Below are 20010 nucleotides of genomic sequence, written 5' to 3'. Positions count from 1 at the left end.
AAAGAGGAGAACGTAAAAAATGGTCTGAAGCTCAAAATTAAAAAAAGGTCATGGCCACTGGTCCCATCACCTCCTGGCAAACAGAAGGGGAAGATATGGAGGTAGCGAGAGATTTTACTTTCTTGGGCTCCATGATCACTATTATTTGGGCAAGGTGTTGGAGTGGGTTGGGTTCGGGCAACTCCAGGCGCTGCTGAATAAAACTGATTTTCTGGCTCCATTTCAATCGGGTTTCAGGCCGGGCTTTGGTACAGAGACTGCCTTGGTCGTCGTGTATGATGACCTTTGCCGGGAGAGAGTGTGACCCTGTTGATACTCCTGGACCTCTCAGTGGCTTTCGACACCATCGGCCATGGTGTCCTTCTGGATAGGCTGGCTGGGCTGGGAGTTGGGGGCACTGCTTTATGGTGGTTCCGCTCCTTCCTGACTGACTGTGTCCAAAAGGTGATGCTGGGGGACAGCTGATCCGCCCCATGGCATTTACGTCATGGGGTTCCTCAGGGCTCAATACTGTCCCCCATGCTGTTCAACATCTACATGGAACCAGGTGAGGCAGTTTCTGTGCTGAACTCATGTCTGGACCTGATAATGGACTGGATGAAGATTAATAAATTGAAACTCAATCCAGAAAAAGACAGAAGTGCTGTTATTGGTTGCTTCGCTCAACAGGCTAGAGGGCCACTTCCTTGCCCTGAACGCGGTTGCACTCTCCCTAAGGGACAGGGTCTGCATCTGGGGAGCGTTCCTGGATCACAGTCTAACTCTGGAAGCCCAGGTGGACTCAGTGGCCAGGGGCGCCTTCCTTCAGCTGCAGAAATTATACCAGCTACAGCCTTACCTGGATGAGCAGAGTCTCGTGACAGCTACGCATGCACTGGTAACATCCCGTATAGATTACTGCAATGCGCTGTATGTGGGGCTGCCTTTGAAGATGGTTTGGCGACTGCAACTGGTTCAGAATCGAGGTGCACACCTGGTGAGTGGTGGGGCCGCTAAGGAACACATCAAGCTGATTCTGTTCAAATTACATTGGTTACCAGTCACTGCCTGGGCCCAATTCAAAGTGCTTGTTTTGACTATGAAACTCTAAACGGCTTAGGCCCTGCATACCTGAAGGACTGCCTCCTTCCATATGAAACTACCTGGCAATTAAGATCTAGCCAGGGGGCCCTCCTGAAAGAGCCATCCCTCAAGGAGGTAAGAGGGATGGCTTGTAGACAAAGGGCCTTTTCAGCAGCTGCCCCCAGACTATGGAATGCCCTCCCGAGGGAGATTCGTCTGCCACTGATGTGATAATGTTTCGGCGCCAAATCAAAACCTTCCTGTTCCAGAAGGTTTTTAATTGAAATAATATCAAATGTGGGACCTGATGGCAATTTTTAGAGCATTGTATTTTAATTGTATTTTAAATGTTTTTATCTTTTTATTGAAATCAAATTGTAAGCCGCCAAGAGATCTTTGAGTAATGTGGGTGGCATATAAGTTAAAGAACTAACTAACTAGCTAGCTAGCTAGCTAACTAACTAAATAACTAAATAAATAAATAAGATGAACAAATCAATTTTAAGAGGGGAAAAACCTTGTTAGGCCTCTCCTCCCTAAAAACAATAGCTCAAAGATAACAGAATAATAGAATTTCAACAGAGTGAGGGTCAAGCTAGATTTTTAAAGAAACATGTATTCCCTGTAAATAGCTAGTTCTTCCTCCTGCAAATTCTCTGAAAGATAATTTTGCAAGAAATTACCTTTTAGTGTCCAATAACGAAAGAAAACAGGCAGAAATGCAAGACAAGGAGTGAGCAAAGTTAATTCAATGATGAAAAGACATCTTGCACGATTTAAGAGTGTACCACTTCTGAGCTATGCACACTAGCTATACTAGTGTGGGAGCAAATGTAATAATAAATGGATGGCAAGAATGATGTAATGAAACTAATTTCCTGGTTCGTAATGTGAAGGTATCTTAAATTTTACTACCTCCTAAGCAGACAAGAATTCTTTTCAAGGTCAAGCTTGTCCATGGAGCACGGACTATGCACTTCTGAGGCTTAAAGGACCCACCTCAAGTGCTAAAAGTGGTAGTTTTGCATCCAAAGTGACTCCTTGCTCGAGATCATTATCTTTTTAGGGAGAGGTGATTGTGACAGCCTCTGAGGATGGAATGACAACTGCTCAAAGACCCAAACAGAGAAATTCAAGATTTGCATGCATCTGGTGCAAGGTACAAATGAAAGCAAAATTGGAAAAGGATAGGAGAAATCCCATAACAGCCTCAAAAGGACTGAGGTGGCTCAGTGCGGAATACTAAGTGCCACAGAGAAACAAAAATGAAAACCATGGATTGGCAAGAATGGAGGGGAACAACGTGCCTTTCTCTGTGCTAACATAAAAAATAAAAAATAAAAAGTCAGCTCCAAGGAGCAATCTTGCTATACTGTATTTCTCAAAGTTAATCAAACCTGAGACTGCAGGTAATCCAGTCTATGGAAATGAAATGACAGGAAGTGCCTTTCCTCATTTAAGTGCAAAAATGCATGGCACAGATAAAAGAGAATTCTCAGCTACTCATGGAAACTCTATTATTTACTTTCACTTTATGCCAAAAATCCCAACTCAATAAACAATGAACAACCTGTTAATGTTGTCTTTGTAGTGTTGGGTTTGTTGGGATATGTTCCTTGCTATTGTCAACTGCTCAGAGTAGTGCTTGTCTCTAAGTCGGACAGTATGTAAGTATCTAAAACAAGCAAACATTTTATGCAATGTTCAAATGCAGGATTATGGTCAAACACACACAAAGAAGGCATTTAAGGTATAACCAAGAGCCTACTAATGGTTTAGCAGCTGTCAAGTTTAGCTACTGATGTTATGCACTGACAAGCCATTTTTGATTTACAGTTTAATTCCTCACCTGAATTCCCAAACTCTGGCTCCACAGCCAGATACCTGGCTCACTGAGCTATCCAGCCAGCTGTTAATTTACTAAACCATTAGTAAACCCTGTTTATACCTTAAATGCCTTCTTTGGGTGCATTTAACCATCATCCTGGGTTTGAATATTCCATAAAAGAGCCAGTTTGTATGGCCCTGGGCAAACTCTACAGTTTCAGAATGCCTCCGATGAAGTAAAATTCTACTGAGTATTCTATACCTCGAAAACCATGAAAAGTGCTGCCATAAGTTACAAGTAACTTGACAACATACCATTATTTTATTAGGAACTAACAATTTCAATTAGAGCCTATTATTTATTTATTAAAAAAAATACTCCACTTTTCTCCCAAAAAGGAGCCAATATGTCATTGACAGTTCTTTTGCAGGGCTTACAAATGTACTGTAAGAACAAGGTTTACTCTATCTGGGCAGTTCATCTTACATTCGGCCTCTCTCTTTCCCTACTGCTTTGACTTCCTGGGGTTACAGTCTTTTCCAGCAAGTCCTGTTTTCCTATTATATGCTCAAAGTACAACAGGCTCATTTAGTCACTTTAGCTTCTAGAGATTGTTCAGGCTTGATCAGATTTAGAACCAGTAATCTTATTTATGGAGGTTCATGTTCTGTGTAAAGTTATCCTCCAACACAACAGGCTTGTCAAAATTTTGACAGATTCAGTCTCTATAACTTGAATTTGTCTATGGCTATCTTGTCTACTTCAGGCAATTTATTTTGTCTAAGTGCTTTCAGAGTGGCTTACGCTTGCTTTCTAAAATGTCAGTTCTTCCTCAGAGGACTCCTTTTCAAAGGAATCAGTCATCTCTCAGTTCATTGTTTTCACCTTTTCTTTATTCCTTGTCCAACAATATGTTCCCCACTTAACTTTTTGCATCCCTAATCTAGGTGTAAATTTCTCTTTGATTTCTTGGATCTTATAGAAAAGAGCAATTGTTTTTCCCCTTTTGTTGTCCTTTCTATTTCTTTGCACCAATTATTGTTTTCTTTGTCTCTATGTGATAGCTGGTGAAAAGTTCCACCTAGGATTCTAATGTTATTTCTGCTCCTTTTTATTAGTCCATCTCCTCTGTCCATAACAATTTAATGTTTAAATATTCAATTTCTTGCTTTACAATTTCAATTCCAAGCTTGCCTTCATTCATACCTCATTCTATGTGACCTTCTTTATGCATCTGTGCACATCAGCAATTATATACCTTTTTGCTTTAATCCAGATACAGTACTTCATTAGCAACATTATTTGCTTTCCTAGCAGCTTTTTAATCTGGGAGTCTCATCTTCCCACACTATCTCATTTCATTTTGGATCATCTCATCACAGAGGTTTCAAGGTATAAAATATTCAGAAGCAGTTTATCAGTTGCCTTCTGCACAGTACTAATGAATGTTCGCTGGAGGACCACTACTGTTGCCTTTTAATATCCTGTCAGCATCACATCCCACAACTGCTCCTGCACAGCAGCTGCACTTCAAGAATTCTATGCCTCCATTACCATTAGAACTATCAATTCTTTTTTGTTGATATGGTAGTTAATTCCTGAAGACAGAGAACACATCTTAGTCTGGTGTCTCAGCTTTGATCATTTCAGGTGACTATGCATTTGTAATGGAATCCGGCCTCCTGATGATACTCCTCTCAGCTTTCTTGACATATTCAAACCATCTCACCACGTTAAGGTGTGCATCGACATTCAGGAGTTGGACATATATATCATAATCCCAGACCTGGACATTCCATGAAACCCTTCCCTTTCCATTTTATGTACTTCCTTGAACAAAGGGAGTAAGAGAGCAGGAATGAATGAGCTGAATTTACACACTGCAGTTCATCAAGTCAGGATTCCTGAATGAGGCCCCAAAGTAAAGAAAGCAACTGAATTGAAGCTGATAGGAACAGAAATTGTCAGATAGCACACTTGCCCGAAACTCACATAAAGAGAACAGCTGTAGCATATGAATTCAAGCTCACCATTTATAAACTTAACAAATGCAAGTCCTATAAAAGACTTTACACTGTTCAAATAGTGTCCTACTCAGAGTTCAATGGTATTGTGGTTAAGCTGATGTCTACAGGTGGACCTGGCAAAAATATAGACAGATGATCACAGACATGCTTAAGAAATTCGAAGTGGGACTATACAGTACTTTTTTTTTTTAATAGGGAGGTTCCTTTACCGGGCAAATTCTTCCTTCCTTGCAAGAAGTTCAAGACAGGTGCAAGTATTTTTAGGTACAAATAAAGTTTTACCAAGAAATCTCAATCACAAGTAGCACAGTGGTCAGCATCATAACCACTGTCACCTAGCAGGAAATGTCTTCTAGAGCCTACTTCTCATAAGAGCATCTGGGTCAATACCATTTCCTATAAGTGCATTTTAGCTATAGAAAAGGAGACACAAACAGAAAGGAGTATTTCCTCCCCATCAAAAGGAAGCCCCCAGCCTGGGAGTTTCAAAGCATATGCTTCTATATGAGCGGGAGCTCTCCACTTAAGATGAGTGCTCCAGGAGCTACATGTTTCACAAATGTAAACCAGCACATAATCTAGGATTGGGGAACCTCTGGACTACAATTTTGGACTACAACAGTCACAATCACTGATGCTGCTGGGAGGGGCTGATGGCAGCTGCAGGTCAAAACATTTAAAACATTTAAAAGCTAAATGTTTTCCACTCCTGCCATAACCACGTGGCTAGAATCCTGCTACTGTCCTGTACAGTTCGTGTAACATGCTGCAATTAGTTATAGCTAACTAAAAAGGTGCCACGGCTCCTCTGCATCATGTACCTAGTTCCTTGTTAGCTCCTTGTTAATTTACTGCAACTGACTGCAGCAAGTTATAGGAATCTTATGCAGAGCTCAATAGGATTCCAGCCTTTTTTCATAAAATAACGGCTAAAACACTCTTTGGTCCAATTGTGTTGGATGAGTTGCAGTTCCTCCAGGCAAACCTCTGCTGCTCGCTCTCCTCATACTAACAAACTTATCAACAGTAATAAGGAGGGATATAATTTCCAGAGGCTAGCTTCTGGAAATTATAAATGGCAGTTTAAGAGAGGGTGGTACTAAGCTCTTCGAACAGACATTGACTGTGTTCTGAAGAAGCACAGCTTGGTCTAAAGCAACTATAGGCAAGGTGCTCAAGTGAGTGATTCCCTTTTCCAGGCAAGGTGCTCAAGTGAGTGATTACTGATCATATAAGAAAAACAAGACAAAACAATAAAAAAACTTGTTGCACATTTCAGATGGTCTTCTCAGACTTGTCTCAGCTCCAGATATCTGTGGATGTAACTGATTTTCTCAATTCATTTGAACAGAGTTGCACCCCTGGTTCAGGAACAGAACCTACTCTGATTACCCTGTGGGATGAATGGTGCCAAGAGATGGACAAAGGAATTGTGTGTCCACACTGATTTTTAAACAGTAATTCTCAATGATCTTACATATTTACTTATTTATTTAAAATATTTTTACCCCACCATTCTCCTCAAAAGGACCCAAGGAAGTTCACATCATTAAAAAGACAATACAGTGATGCCTCGCTTTATGAGCGCTCCGTTTGACGACGAAATCGCATGACGTTGATGTTTTGCGATCGCAAAACGATGTTCCCTATGGGGGAATTTTGCTTTGCAATGATCGGTTCCCTGCTTCAGTAACCAATCATCGCAAAGCGATGATTTTCGCACAGCTGATCGGCAGTTTCAAAATAGCCGCCGGGTGAAAAACATGGCCGCCGGCAGTTTTCTGGGACGGATTCCTCACTGCACGGGCAGCGAAAATGGCTGCGCTATGGAGGATCTTCGCTGGACGGTGAGTTTGAAGCCCATAGGAACGCATTAATTGGGTTCTAATGCATTTCTATGGGCTTTTTAAAATTGCATGACGACATTTTTGTTCGACAGCAATTTTGCTGGAACGAATTAACGTCGTCATGCGAGGCACCACTGTATACAAACCAAAAACCAGTAAGTGTACAAATATTTAAAAAGAATTAAATAAATATCACATTAGAAACTGTAAATAACCTCAATACTAAAAGCACATTTAAAAGCTACAGAGCACAAAACCCCTCTCAGACTGCCAGTCACTAAGGAAAAGCCTGTCCTGAAGAGAAACGTATTTGCCTGCTTGCAGGACAGCAAAGATGGGGCCAGTCAGGCCTCCAATGGGAGGCAGTTTCAGAGTCTGGGTGTAAAGACAGAGCAGGCCCTCTCCAAATGCACCTGTGAAGGTGGTGGGACTGAGAGAAAGGCCCCTGATTGTCTTAATGCCTTGGCAGGCTCATAGATACAGTCTTTTAGATAGCCTGGGCCCAAACCATTTAGGGCTTCACAGGTTAAAACTACCACTCTGAATTGTGCCCGGGAACAGATTGGCAGCCAGCCCAGTTAAAAATCTGACTGCAGCATTTTCGACCCTTTTAAGTTTCCAAACACTTTCCAGAGGCAGCCCCGTGTGGGGTGTGTTAGAGGAATCCAACTGAGGGCATGTGTCACCATGGCCAAATCAAGAGCTTTCAAGAAACGGGCACAGCTGGTGCACTAGTTTTAACTGTACAAAGATGCTCCTGGCCACCACTGAAACCTGGGCATCCAGGTTTAGAGACAAATCCAGGAGCACCCCCAACCTGCATACCTGTGTTATCACAGGGAGTGTAACTTCAACAGGACAGGGTGAACCCATATTCCTTGATCGGCACTTCGACTGACCAGGAGCATCTCTGTCTTCTCTGGGCTAAATTTCAGTTTATTTGCCCTCATCCAGTCCATTACTTACACCAGACACTGATCTAGAACTCAAACAGTTTCCTTGGATTTAGATGCAAAGGAGAGATGGAGTGGACCCAGGAGAAGCCACTCAAAGGAGCCCTACACACCCAGATTGTGCACTGACCACGAAAAATTCTGGCTCAGCATCAACACAATAACCCTCCAACAATCACTCCTTCAGATTCTCCAACCCTCAAGCAACCTAGGAGGTAGGATGCTAACACCAGTTTCAGAACCCACCCCAGCTGGAGGCTGAAGGTTGGGGCACTGGTAGAGCAATGGACCCCTTCTAGAATAGAGATCCAAGAGAACAGAGTGTGAGATACTATGTATCAGGGACGCTGCCTGTTAAGGTTACGTTGCAGTTCCTGGTGTTGTCAGAATCAAAATTCTTGCTGTACCATAATTCACCACTAATTGTTATGGACCTATGGGACCATTTGAGACTCCTATACAGTCATGCCCCGCTTAACAATTACCCCGTATAACAATGAATCCACTTCACGACAATTTTTTTGTGATCGCAATTGCAATCGCAAAATGATGTTTTAATGGGGGTTTTTCGCTTTGCGACGATCGGTTCCCTGCTTCGGGAACCGATTCTTCGCATTACGATGATCAAAACAGCTGATCGTTGGCTTTTCAAAATGGCCGCCGGCTGCTCAAAATGGCTCCCCGCTGTTTTTAGGAGCCATTTTTCGCTTAACAGGCACCTGAAAATGGCCGCCGTATGGAGGATCTTCGCTGGACGAGGAGGTATTCAGCCCATTGGAACTCATTGAATGGTTTTCAATCTGTTTCAATGGGCTTTTTTATTTTGCTTGACGATGCTTTTGCTGGAACGAATTAATGTTGTCAAGCAGGCACCACTGTACCTTCGCAAACTTGGAGGACCATACAGTTGTACTCCATCCACCACTGATCTATATGAAACCACTAAGAGAAGTTATCAGATGATGTCAATTCAGTTCTCATCAACAACGGACATCCAGTTATACTCTCTTTTTTAAATCTAATGCAGGTGAAACTTCTGATATGCTGAGCAAGTGCTAGGTCAAAGTAACGGGCTGAATGAGACCAGGAACTCAATCAAAATAAGACAGGAAATACTGTTTGTAGGCGGATCATATTTCTAAATGAGCGACAATTAGCTTATTCTATAAGAGGATGCTTCCACTAAAGCAGTGGTTCCCAACCTTGGGCAACTCAAGTATTCTTAGGGTGCAACTCCCAAAAATCCTGGCCAGCACAGCTAGCCAGGGTAGATTCTGGGAATTACAGTCCAAGAACATTAAAGTTACCCAAGGCTGGAAACCAAGTTTATAAGGATCAAGTTTATAATTTAGGGTGTACTTGAATTTATTGTTGCCACCAGAGGCACAGACAGCCTCAGTGGCCTGGAGTATCTTTTACAAGTTTACATCAATATATCAGCTACACCTAACTTCCAGTAAATTCCATATTTGTCTTACTTCAGTGTAATACTATGCACAGGGCTTTCTTTGGAAATGGTTCAGAAACATCAAGCAGTCCAAAAGAGACTGCTAGACTGTTAATGGAAACTTACTGATACTGGTCATTGGTTGGCTGTCTATTTCTGACTCGAATTCAGAATTCTGGTTTTAAAGTTCTACATGACTACCTATCTTAGTCGTAAGGTCATCACCTAAGGCCTTTTCCCAGGTGCAAATAATAAATAAGATGAGCCAGATAGCTATGGGAGAGAAGCCCTTTCAATAACAGTACCACCAATTTGGCTGCAGAATGTCTTATCCTGAGCTCACACAGTGCTTCATATTAGGATTTTTTTTCAGCATTAGGCAGTTATCTTGTCATTTCCCCAAGCACTTCAAGGCTTTTAGGTCTTTACTTCATATTGTCTCAGCTGGTTGCTTACTTTTGATTTTAAGATGTGTTGTCCCCATTTTTATCTGGTTTTTATTTGCCATTGTTTTATTGTTACTTTGTACTCCATTGCTTCAATTTTCCATAATGCCCGAATAATTTTTACAAATATATTTAAGACATAAAACATTATTCATAAAGCACCATATAGGCACATGGTAACTTACTGGCTGATATAAGCACAAAAAGGGCTTATAAAATGGGGAAAAGAGGCAGAGACAAACCTCCCAGCATCCATCACCATTCACTACATGGGAATTCAGTCCAAAAACATCTGAAAGGCTGAGTCCTGGTTTAAACCACATCCACTGGCCATGCTGGCTGGAACCTCTGATTAAATATCCAGCAACACTTCAAGATCCATACTTGGGAACCAATACTTCAATGAAAAGAGGAATGCTGAGATGTTTGAGATAAATTACACAGATGTTTAGAAAAGGTTTTTAGGGGGAAATGAAACTGCCACAGCCAAAGGCTTTACTCCTTCCTCCCCACCTTTGATAACAGTTGATCACTGTAAAGAGTGCAGTATATAAACTAAGATGAGAAACAAATAAGCAGTGGAAAAAGTGAGACAAAGAAAGCTACCAGGAGCTATGAACAGAGGAATGTCGAAAGGAGGAGGACCACACTGCTTTCAAGGTACCAATCACTATATCTAATTTTCAGTTGCCTACACTGGACATCAGTATGTTCACACTCCTGCTCTGGCCATTTCACTAAGAGTTGTAAAGTACTACACATCAGATCATAAGGTTTGTGCCAAAATCTAAAATACTGAGATCTAGTATAATGTATTGAATACTAGATCTAATATTTTGTAAACACTTCCTCTTAACATTTGCCGAGCTTCCAGGATGACTGAGGGAAAGGATTTGTTTTAGCTCCAGCACCACCTGCCATCCAATCTCTAAAAGAAAGACATGTCAGCTGGCAGGACTTACCCACAGCCCGGAACAAGCAGGCCCCGTCTTCCTTCATTTGTTTTATGATGAACCCTTTCTTCTCTCTCAGCGCCTTCTCAAACCTGTGTTCCTGCTGGTGATAGGAGGGGTAGATGTCAGCAAGTTAGACAGTAGCAGACCCAGTCCACAAACTAGGAAAAGCAGCCTCTCCACTTCTATCCAGGACCTCCTCCCCAAGATGGAATACCAATCTGAATATCCAGACTGGAGGAGGAGTTTCTGCATGACTGGCTACACTTCCCCAGAAGCTGTCCCCATGTATAGCAGTGTCTACTATTGCATCCTTTGATTCACCACCTGTTTTATGCTTCTGATCAGATTAGAGGATCTCACTGAAACTGTGGATTGTTTCTACGCCAGTATCTACACTGGTCCCTCAATCTGAGGCAGTTTCATCTGCACCACAGCTTCCCACCTTTGGGCTCTCCTTTTATCATTCACTGTATAGCCAGTTGGGCTATTTAAAGTGTTACAGGAGACTAAGGGAAAGGGAGTTTCCCAAAGTTCTGTATAATGTACAAATACATACATACATACCATGGAAGCACAGCTGTCTGCTGTAGTTCACTGGTGCTGTTTGTATTTCCTTTTTATTTTTATTTCTCTCTCTCTCTATTTTGTCTATGCAGAGCACTAAATTATATCAATGAACTGATAAGATGATATAGTCCTAAATTCAGTAGTTGTCTTAAAAAAATTACAGTATACTTAAGGGCAACTAGTGAGAAAGATTGTGATAGTGGGTGTTTCTGCTGTCCAAAACATCATGCCCAGCTTAGTATATCACCAGAATACCATATACAGTCATGCGCTACCCTTTTGCATTAAGTTGCATTACAGCATGTGAGCAAGTACATTTAGTCTTCTATATCAGTGGTTTCCAATCTTGGGTAACCCAGGTGGGTGTTCTTGGACTGCAACTTCCAGAAACCTCAGCCAGCACAGCTAGAGGTGAAGGCTTCTGGGAACTGAAGTACAAAAATACCTGGGTCACGCAAGTTTGGGAACCAATGTTCTATATGGTAAATTTTAGAACAATGCATTAGAACACACAGCATTACAAAAACACTGGGCAGAAATTTTTCCATTTCAGTGGATGTACGAATGAGAAGACGTGCCAGTGGACCATTACATCATAGAAAGTTCAAGATAAGACCTCTTTCAGCTGCCTGCCAGTTTACTTCAGAACTTCTGACAGAACTTCAGAAGAGTAACATAAATACAGTAAGATTTCATGCCTTAAAAATGGTTGTGCTGCCATCTCCTGGCAGCAAAGAGCACAAGTTTGCTGCTCCTGTTTTAATTATCTCCCACCATTCAGTGCCTCTAATAAATTCATAATTTATTAATCTGAACAAATAGGGCTTAAATGGGGAAGAGGACTTTTGAGTTAAAAGAGATTGTATTGGGGGCTGGGGGGAAGACTTGAAACACAACTTGAATTCTGCCAATCATTTTGTAAAGCAAGAATGGGGAACATGCAGATTTTGCTGGATTGCCATTCCTGTTATCCCTCGCCAATGGCTGTCTGGTAAGGATTAATGAGAGATACAATCCAGCAATGTATTAAAGGCTATTTTACAGATATTCCTAGATTGCATCTCCCATCACCCTCACCATTTGCTGCATGCATATGTACTAAGCAAGGTGGGCAATACCTATAACCTTGATAGTCAAGTTCACCTTAAAGTACTGTATTCACAAAATCAAAGAGCAATGGCACAAAAAGAGGCATCTATTACAACACACTTCTTTGCCTCAGATGTTTCACTGACAGATTTGCTGAAAAAATGACTAGGATAATATAAAGCAGGCCAGGAAAACCCACCCTCATGTTACAAACAGAAGCCTTTGGGTAAGATGCAGTGTCCAAGCCCACCAGGTGGCTTCATGGCTGAGGCCTAATTTAAATCAAAATTACTAAACTCACAGATTGTTCTGTTAACTGCAACACTACAAATAAGGCTAGATGGACACCAGCCTAGACAATACAGGTATATATATATATACACTGGAGAAATAGGCAAGCCGTTCAGATTATTCATCTTACAGGGAGCCAGGCCCGCCATGGTTTCGTTTGCAGCATGACAATCTCATGTCATATCTTCCTGACTAATGAAATACAAAAATAAGGGCAACAAGTTCAGAGCTCAGATAAAATGGCACAAGAGCTGTACCAATTTTATGGAGGAATTCAGCTTCTTGCACAGTTGCACGGTGGAGCGGGACACTGAAAGATGCTGCTCCACAGATTACGTATTGGCACTCTATTCCCCTTGGTTCAATGCCAAATTTAGCAACTTCAGTCATTCACAGTAGACAAAATAAACCACAGCCCTCACCCACATCTGAGACATGATGGTGAAATCTTTGCAAAAGGAAACAGCTGCTAGTTTACATGTAAGTATGCATTCTTTGGAGAAATGAATATCACTTTATGTCCTAGACACTTAAAGAGCATTTGGCTATTATGATTATGATAGCTGCTGGTCAAAAATATCAGGACTGCAGTCCAGAGAGCTTATCACTGCTACCTAGTGAATAAGGCAGAAACTTAGAAGACTTCACACTGTCTCTGCCAGTTTGAAATCTGCCTATGAAGTCTAGCAGCATAAGGATGATCAGAAGACATGGCAATGACTCAGTCTTGTAAAGAATATGCAATATGATTAAGACATAAGACATAAGACATAAGAAATTTATTTGTCATTGCGCTCACAAGTGGGTGCAACGAAATGAGGTGCTCTTCCCCAAGGTAAAACTGGACAACACTACAAAAAAAAGTTAAAATATACACAACTTTCACCATCCAAATATAGATACCCCGTTTTCTCACAGCAATTAAAATTCCACCAAAAACCTATGGCCCCACATTTAAACTCAATACTGCACTTGGGTAAAAACTGTTCTTGAATCTGCTTGTCCTTGTTTTCAATACCCTGAATCTCCTTCCTGATGGTAATAGTTTAAAGAGCTGATATCCCGGATGAGAGGAGTCTTTCAGTATGTTAGATATCTTCCTCTTACATCTGTTCTTATACAATTCTTCCAAAGAGGGGAGTGAACAGTCAATGATGTTTTGGGCCGTCTTGATCACCCCTTGAATTGCCTTTTTCTCTGCCACTGTGCAGCTCGTGAACCATACACAGAGACAGTAGGATAATATGCTCTCAATCGAACTCCTCAAAATGCAGGAACTGTAAATCTTGCCTTGCAAATAATTCCATGAAAGTACTGTACCTAGCCTACCAGAGGCAGGACAAAGGGAAAAAGTGCTCCCATGCATCTTCTGCAGGCCTGTTTAATTTCTACAATAAGAAATTAGAAAGTGGAAAACTCAGCCCTTTCCCTACCAGCCAGCTGGGGTGCCACGCAATTCCTTCTCTCCTACAGCGACCAGGCTCATGTTAAAAAAACAGGTCTGCACAAGCCCAACTGCAATATATAGGAAGAGACATAAACTCAATGCTTTGGATGTGCCCAGATGGAGAAGACATGCATCCATGTTGAGCCAATTTCTCACTGCTGATGCTTCCCTTTCAAGGGAAAGGGTAGCATAAGCTTCTTCCTTCCAGCTACCAGAACAGCATCTTTCTATCTCTTCCCCCCACACACACACAAATGCATTAATATACTGTAGTGAGCAGTGTCACTACTCTGGATGATTTCCAATAGTGAAACAAACATAAAAACAACGTCACCCCACCCAACCCACAAATACAAAAAAATAAGGAGAACAGCTAAATACTCAAGACGGTGGCAACGGATGGTAGCTGAAAATAAGACCAAGTAATGAACAGTTATAAAGGAAGGATATTGTGAAATGCCTCACTGAAAACAAAGGCTTTATGTATTTCCTGAATATTGGGGCCTGACGCACCTCCACAGCCAAAGCATTCCACAAGGAGGGGGCCACCACAGAGAAGGCCCAGCTCCTAGTAAAAGGCTTCCTATCCATCTTCAGGGGGGCCACCTACAACATCAAAGCCAGAGAGGCCTGAATAGCACAGAAAATTGATCTTAGGGAGAGGCATTCTGACAGGTAGCAAGGCCACAGGCTATCCAGGGCATTATATGTCAATATTAGCATCTTGAATCTGTTACAGAAGCAAACGAAAGGCAAGCCAGGACCAGAGAAATATGATCATATCTTGAAGTCCCCAAGATCAGCCTGGCTGCTGCATTTTGTACAAGCTACAGCTTCCATACTGCTTCAAGGGCAGCTCCATGTAAGAAGCATTGAAATAATCAATCCTCAAGATTACCAATGTGTGAACTAGTGTTAACAGAGAGTTCCTATCTTGGTAGGGCTGCAGGTATGCCATCTGCCTAAGATATAACAGGCAGACCTGACCACGGTTCTGATTTTTTTATCCTTCAATCGACCCTATCCACTTGCATAGCTTCACCAAGCCTTGTTTTCTCAGTCCATCTGTGCTGTATCTCACTGACCTTCACTGCACTATCATAAACAAAAAGGTGCAATGGTAAGATTTTGTCAGGGACTGTTTAGCAACACACGCCTATAAAAATGTACTCTGCAGTTTCTGCTCCTTACATATGGGTGATTCACCCAATCACATCTCCTGCATATCAACTACTCAATCACTCACTTCCTCTGATGAAGAACAGTCCCACATTTTTGCAACACACTGTTATACCTGAACAACAGCCCCTGAATGCCCAGTTTTCAAACAATCATGTTAGTCTGTGTCAGCAACAACAAAAGTAAAAAATAAAGCATTGTGGCACTTTTGAAACAGAAACCATGGTACCCACATCCTACTTTTTAACTAATTGGCACTAAGAAATGCTGAGAGCATACTGACTGGTACATTCCATAGCTGTTCCTTGTGTCAAGCAGCCAGGCAGGATGAGGCCACAGGGAACAGGGAGAAGTTAAGGAAGACAGTGGGGAAGACATGTGCTGGTCCCTACTTAAGTGTGAAGAAAGAGTATATGTGTAGGTTGGAAGATCCTTATCATGGCCACGACTGGGATAGAATGTAGCCTAGTAGTGGTACATAGTTGATAATTCATTCACAAGCCATTATAGCATGTAGCCCTTGGGGAAGGAAGACTGGCCACTGATTAGAGATCAATGAAGCACTGTCACCTGCAGATATTTCATGGTGGAAAATCACACCCTACATATATACAAACACATACACATGCCTTACCTGCACTATCATACAATATTGTCAAAAAGTAGGAAACACAAATCATACATCCACCATATCTTAAATGGAACCAGGAAGACTGAAGGAAGTTTTCATCTGTTTTGGATCAGACGACATCATAGCCCACTATGGGCTGAGTTATAGTAATGCTATAGATCCAAGTAAACACATCAATGGCAACTGTGTCTGGCACAGTTACAAATGAGGTGCAACCCCTGCCCAAGTGATTTCCAATTTAACTTACAACCATTCTCGTAAGCTGGCATAGCCTTATCTAGAATCAATCTAAAGTACCACCCCATGCAAACCTCAAATGTTGTGTAAAAAGGCTGGCTGCATGCACAAAAACACAGAACTTAGAATACTGGGTGTACATATTCTGAGACTAGGATGAGACTAGGAAACATCCAGTTTGGCTAACAACTATATTGACTGGATATGTATCCCAACATATGTAGAGAGCATCAGGTTGGAGACAGCAGTACTATATAGGTAAATTGGACACAAGACAGAGGAATAAAATGAGTGGAAAATTATAAAAACTTTTTTCAGACAGCTGCATGGTCTTAAGACAGAGCTTGATTAAATTCTAGAAGCCAAGAAATAGCTGCTCACTTGATAGTGAAACAAGGGGCAAATACATATGTAGACTGGCACAGGGGCTAGCAAAAATTGTTATAGATTTAGCACTTGCTGGGGACTTCTTTGCCAAAATTAACTTTTATGGCAAGAGGAAGAATCAAGGCAAGTCAGCATTCCTTCAAGAACTCTGAGCCACACTACTGCTGCAAAAAGATCCCTGTCTGACAGAATTTTTTTAAAAGGGGGGGGGGAATATCCCTTTCCCTGTGGTGACACTTAATTCCAGTTATTATTAGAGTAACACTAAAGAGCCTTTGAACCAAGAATTTCAGTGACATGCTTTCCCAAACACACTCCAGGTTTCAAGAAGCCAGTGAAATGCTCACACATCTGTAACAAGTCTGTCCTCCCCTTGAAACACACCATCTGCTGAGTCTCGGCTGATGTTTAAATCAGGAAGAGTGTTGAACACATGATGGGCTGCACAGCATGACTTCAGTGACTATGTGTTGTGCTAGCCTGTCTGTCTATAAAGTCAATTCCACCCAGTCTGTCCCACCACAACTCTTGCTTGACCCTGGACATTGTGGAGGCAATGTTGAGGGACTAGGTTCGAACAGCAAGAGCACATCAAGCCATTTAAACTGGCTGTATTCTAACTCAGAACTTCTTTCTTCCCTGGAGAAATTGCCAGAATCAAAGCATTTTTCAGCACCACACATACCCGTTTACTTGATGAGGCAACAGTAATGACCTACATGTGTGAAAATACCATCATAGATTAAATGTCATGAAACTGAGCTCCCCAAGCCCATAAAACAACTTCAAACATACAGTAAATGAGACAGTGGATACACACTCAGCTGCAAGACACCAATTTTAAATGAGGCACACTGATAGTAATCTATTTTTAAATTTACTTTCTGGTAGTCACAAGCTAACAGTATACAGCCCTGTCCCGAGGCACAATTGCACCTGGTATAGCACATGGCTCCACTATTCTCTCTGTTGATATCCCGGTCATATGCCTCATAAGGAAACACAGCAACCAGAATCTAGCATGTCAACAACCACCACATGAATGGGGAGTAGGTGCCAAGCTGACACAACTAAAAAGGTAATTTGAATGACATTGGCATTTGGGTACCTTATTCACTCAAAAGGCACCCAAATAGTAATTTAATTTATTGTATCCTTCCATTTGACAGTTTCATTCTAATTGTAACTGATGTAATTAGCTCAAGATTTCAGAAAGGACAATGTAAACATATATAAATTAAAAGAAGTATTTATCAGGTTCTTATTCAACACAAAAAAACCTGCAGTTGACCAACATTTAAGACATTTCCCATTTCCTCCCCACATGTATTCAGGCCAAATCCACAGTGCTGCAATTTAAAACAGCTGCCTTGTCTTTTCCCCTCTACAGCAACAGAAACTGGTTTCTAAATTTCTTTTGTGCTGTCTCCAGCAGATCCTTAAGCTAAATTCCAAATACTCCAAGAATTCTGTTTCAAGCATTCAACATCTGGATTTCACATCATCCCCAAACGTGCTTGCTATTCTAGCTCTAGTTACCCTCATTCGCCATGTTAATATCAGAGTAAGCTGAATTTATTTCACTGGGCTGGCCTGCTAGAGCAAGAGGTTGTGATTAAGATGTGATTCTGTTTTATTGAGTGAGAAATTAACAATGTGCTCCAAGTTTCTGCGTAACCCAGAGGGATCTAGTGGCAGATGTAAGAATTTCCTAAAGGTAGAGTAAGTATTTTGAGCAAGCTTCAACAATCTTCACAGAGTAGGACAAAGAGAGGATTCCTTTAATCTTCACTATTCTCTGGTTCATCTGAAATCTTCTCACTCTTCTTCCAAGCCTGGTGTCATAAAGTTGTGGTGCACAGCAACCAGTTATCACAAAGAAAATTCACTTCTATTTTGCAAGCACATTCCATTATAAGGCTTTCATGCCACATGGACCAAAGATTCCCTCTGCCTCAAGTTTAGTGGAATGGCAAAATCCAGCAGGAAAACAAAGTTAAAGTTCTCCCTATTGCCACGCACCTGCTACTCATCAACAAATGAAAGCGTCCTAGTGGAAAATGATAAGACTAATTGTCCCCCAGCTTATTTAACTTATATGCAGAATACATCATGCAGAAGGCTGGACTGGAAGAAACCCAAGCCGGAATTAAGATTGCCGGAAGAAATATCAACAACCTCCGATATGCAGATGATATCACTCTGATGGCAGAAAGTGAGGAGGAATTAAAGAACCTTGTAATGAAAGTGAAAGAGGAGAGTGCAAAAAACGGTCTGAAACTCAACATCAAAAAAACTAAGATCATGGCCAGTGGTCCCATCACCTCCTGGGAAATAGAAGGGGAAGATATGGAGGCAGTGTCAAATGTTATGTTCCTGGGCTCCATGATCACTGCAGATGGAGACAGCAGCCCTGAAATTAAAAGACGCCTTCTTCTTGGGAGGAAAGCGATGACAAATCTTGACAGCATCTTGAAAAGCAGAGACATCACCTTGCCAACAAAAGTCCGAATAGTCAAAGCTATGGTTTTTCCTGTCGTGATGTATGGAAGTGAGAGCTGGACCATAAAGAAAGCAGACCGCCGAAGAATTGATGCCTTTGAATTGTGGTGCTGGAGGAGGCTCTTGAGAATCCCCTGGACTGCAAGGAGAACAAACCTATCAGTTCTAAAGGAAATCAACCCTGAGTGCTCACTGGAAGGACAGATCCTGAAGCTGAGGCTCCAGTACTTTGGCCATCTCATGAGAAGAAAAGAGTCCTTGGAAAAAACCCTGATGTTAGGAAGGTGTGACGGCAAGAGGAGAAGGGGACGACCAAGGATGAGATGGCTGGACAGTGTCTGCGAAGCAACCAACATGAACCTGACACAACTCCGGGAGGCAGTAGAAGACAGGAGGGCCTGGCATGCTCTGGTCCATGGGGTCATGAAGAGTCGGACACGACTAAACGACTAAACACACACACACACATACCTAGTAGTGATTCCCAAGAAGAAACACTATGAGAGATATATGAACCCTAGGAGAAAATTCATGGAAAAACATCAATAATTTAAATATACCAGTAACACCATATTACTAACAGAAAGCAGCAGTGACTTGAGATGCCAACTGAGGAAGGTTACTGAAGAAAGAGCATAAACAGGATTACAAATTAACATTAAGACACTCATTCATGGAAAAGAATTACATACTTTCAATACTGACAATGAAGAAATCTAAACAAAGATTTTCTACACCACAGTCCAATCATCCAGCTGAATTGAGACTGCAGTCCTAAGACCAATGGGCGAATAGTCAGGGGCTGTGAGAGTTGTAGTGCAAAACATCCAGAAGACTCCAGGTTGCCTACAGTAGTAATGCCTACTCCTGAACAGGGCATCCTATGGGAGACACTTTTCCTCCAAAACATATCCTTGTTCTGTCCTCCCAGTTTATGAAGTACAGACTCAGCTTTGCATGGGTATCCCCGCACTTTCTTAAGGTTTATGGGCAAAGAACATAACCACAACCAAGCACGGAAACTCTTTAAGCCTGCAGGGGAAAGTGCTGCATCCCTACTTTTTAAAACCCTTCCTTGCTTTCAGACATGGTTTATATCCAGTCCTAAACTGCT

The 20010-nt window shown here is 41.7% G+C and overlaps 1 protein-coding gene across 3 annotated transcripts in view; it reads right to left on the bottom strand.

The window, feature by feature from the left end:
* Positions 1 to 20010, bottom strand: part of OTUD5 (OTU deubiquitinase 5) — a 57779-nt gene that overhangs the window by 34904 nt on the left and 2865 nt on the right. For 2 of the 3 annotated variants that reach the window (XM_020797654.3, XM_020797657.3), the window contains exon 2: positions 10573 to 10666. In XM_020797654.3, the coding sequence (XP_020653313.2) occupies positions 10573 to 10666 (94 nt within the window). The remainder of the gene's footprint in view (positions 1 to 10572; positions 10667 to 20010) is intronic. The other variant, XM_020797655.3, reaches the window with a different exon arrangement.

Source organism: Pogona vitticeps, chromosome 2 (genome assembly GCF_051106095.1).
Source record: "Pogona vitticeps strain Pit_001003342236 chromosome 2, PviZW2.1, whole genome shotgun sequence".
Lineage (NCBI taxonomy): Eukaryota > Metazoa > Chordata > Lepidosauria > Squamata > Agamidae > Pogona > Pogona vitticeps.
Note: the sequence above shows the minus strand (reverse complement) of the source record. Positions and strands in the feature narration are given on the sequence as shown.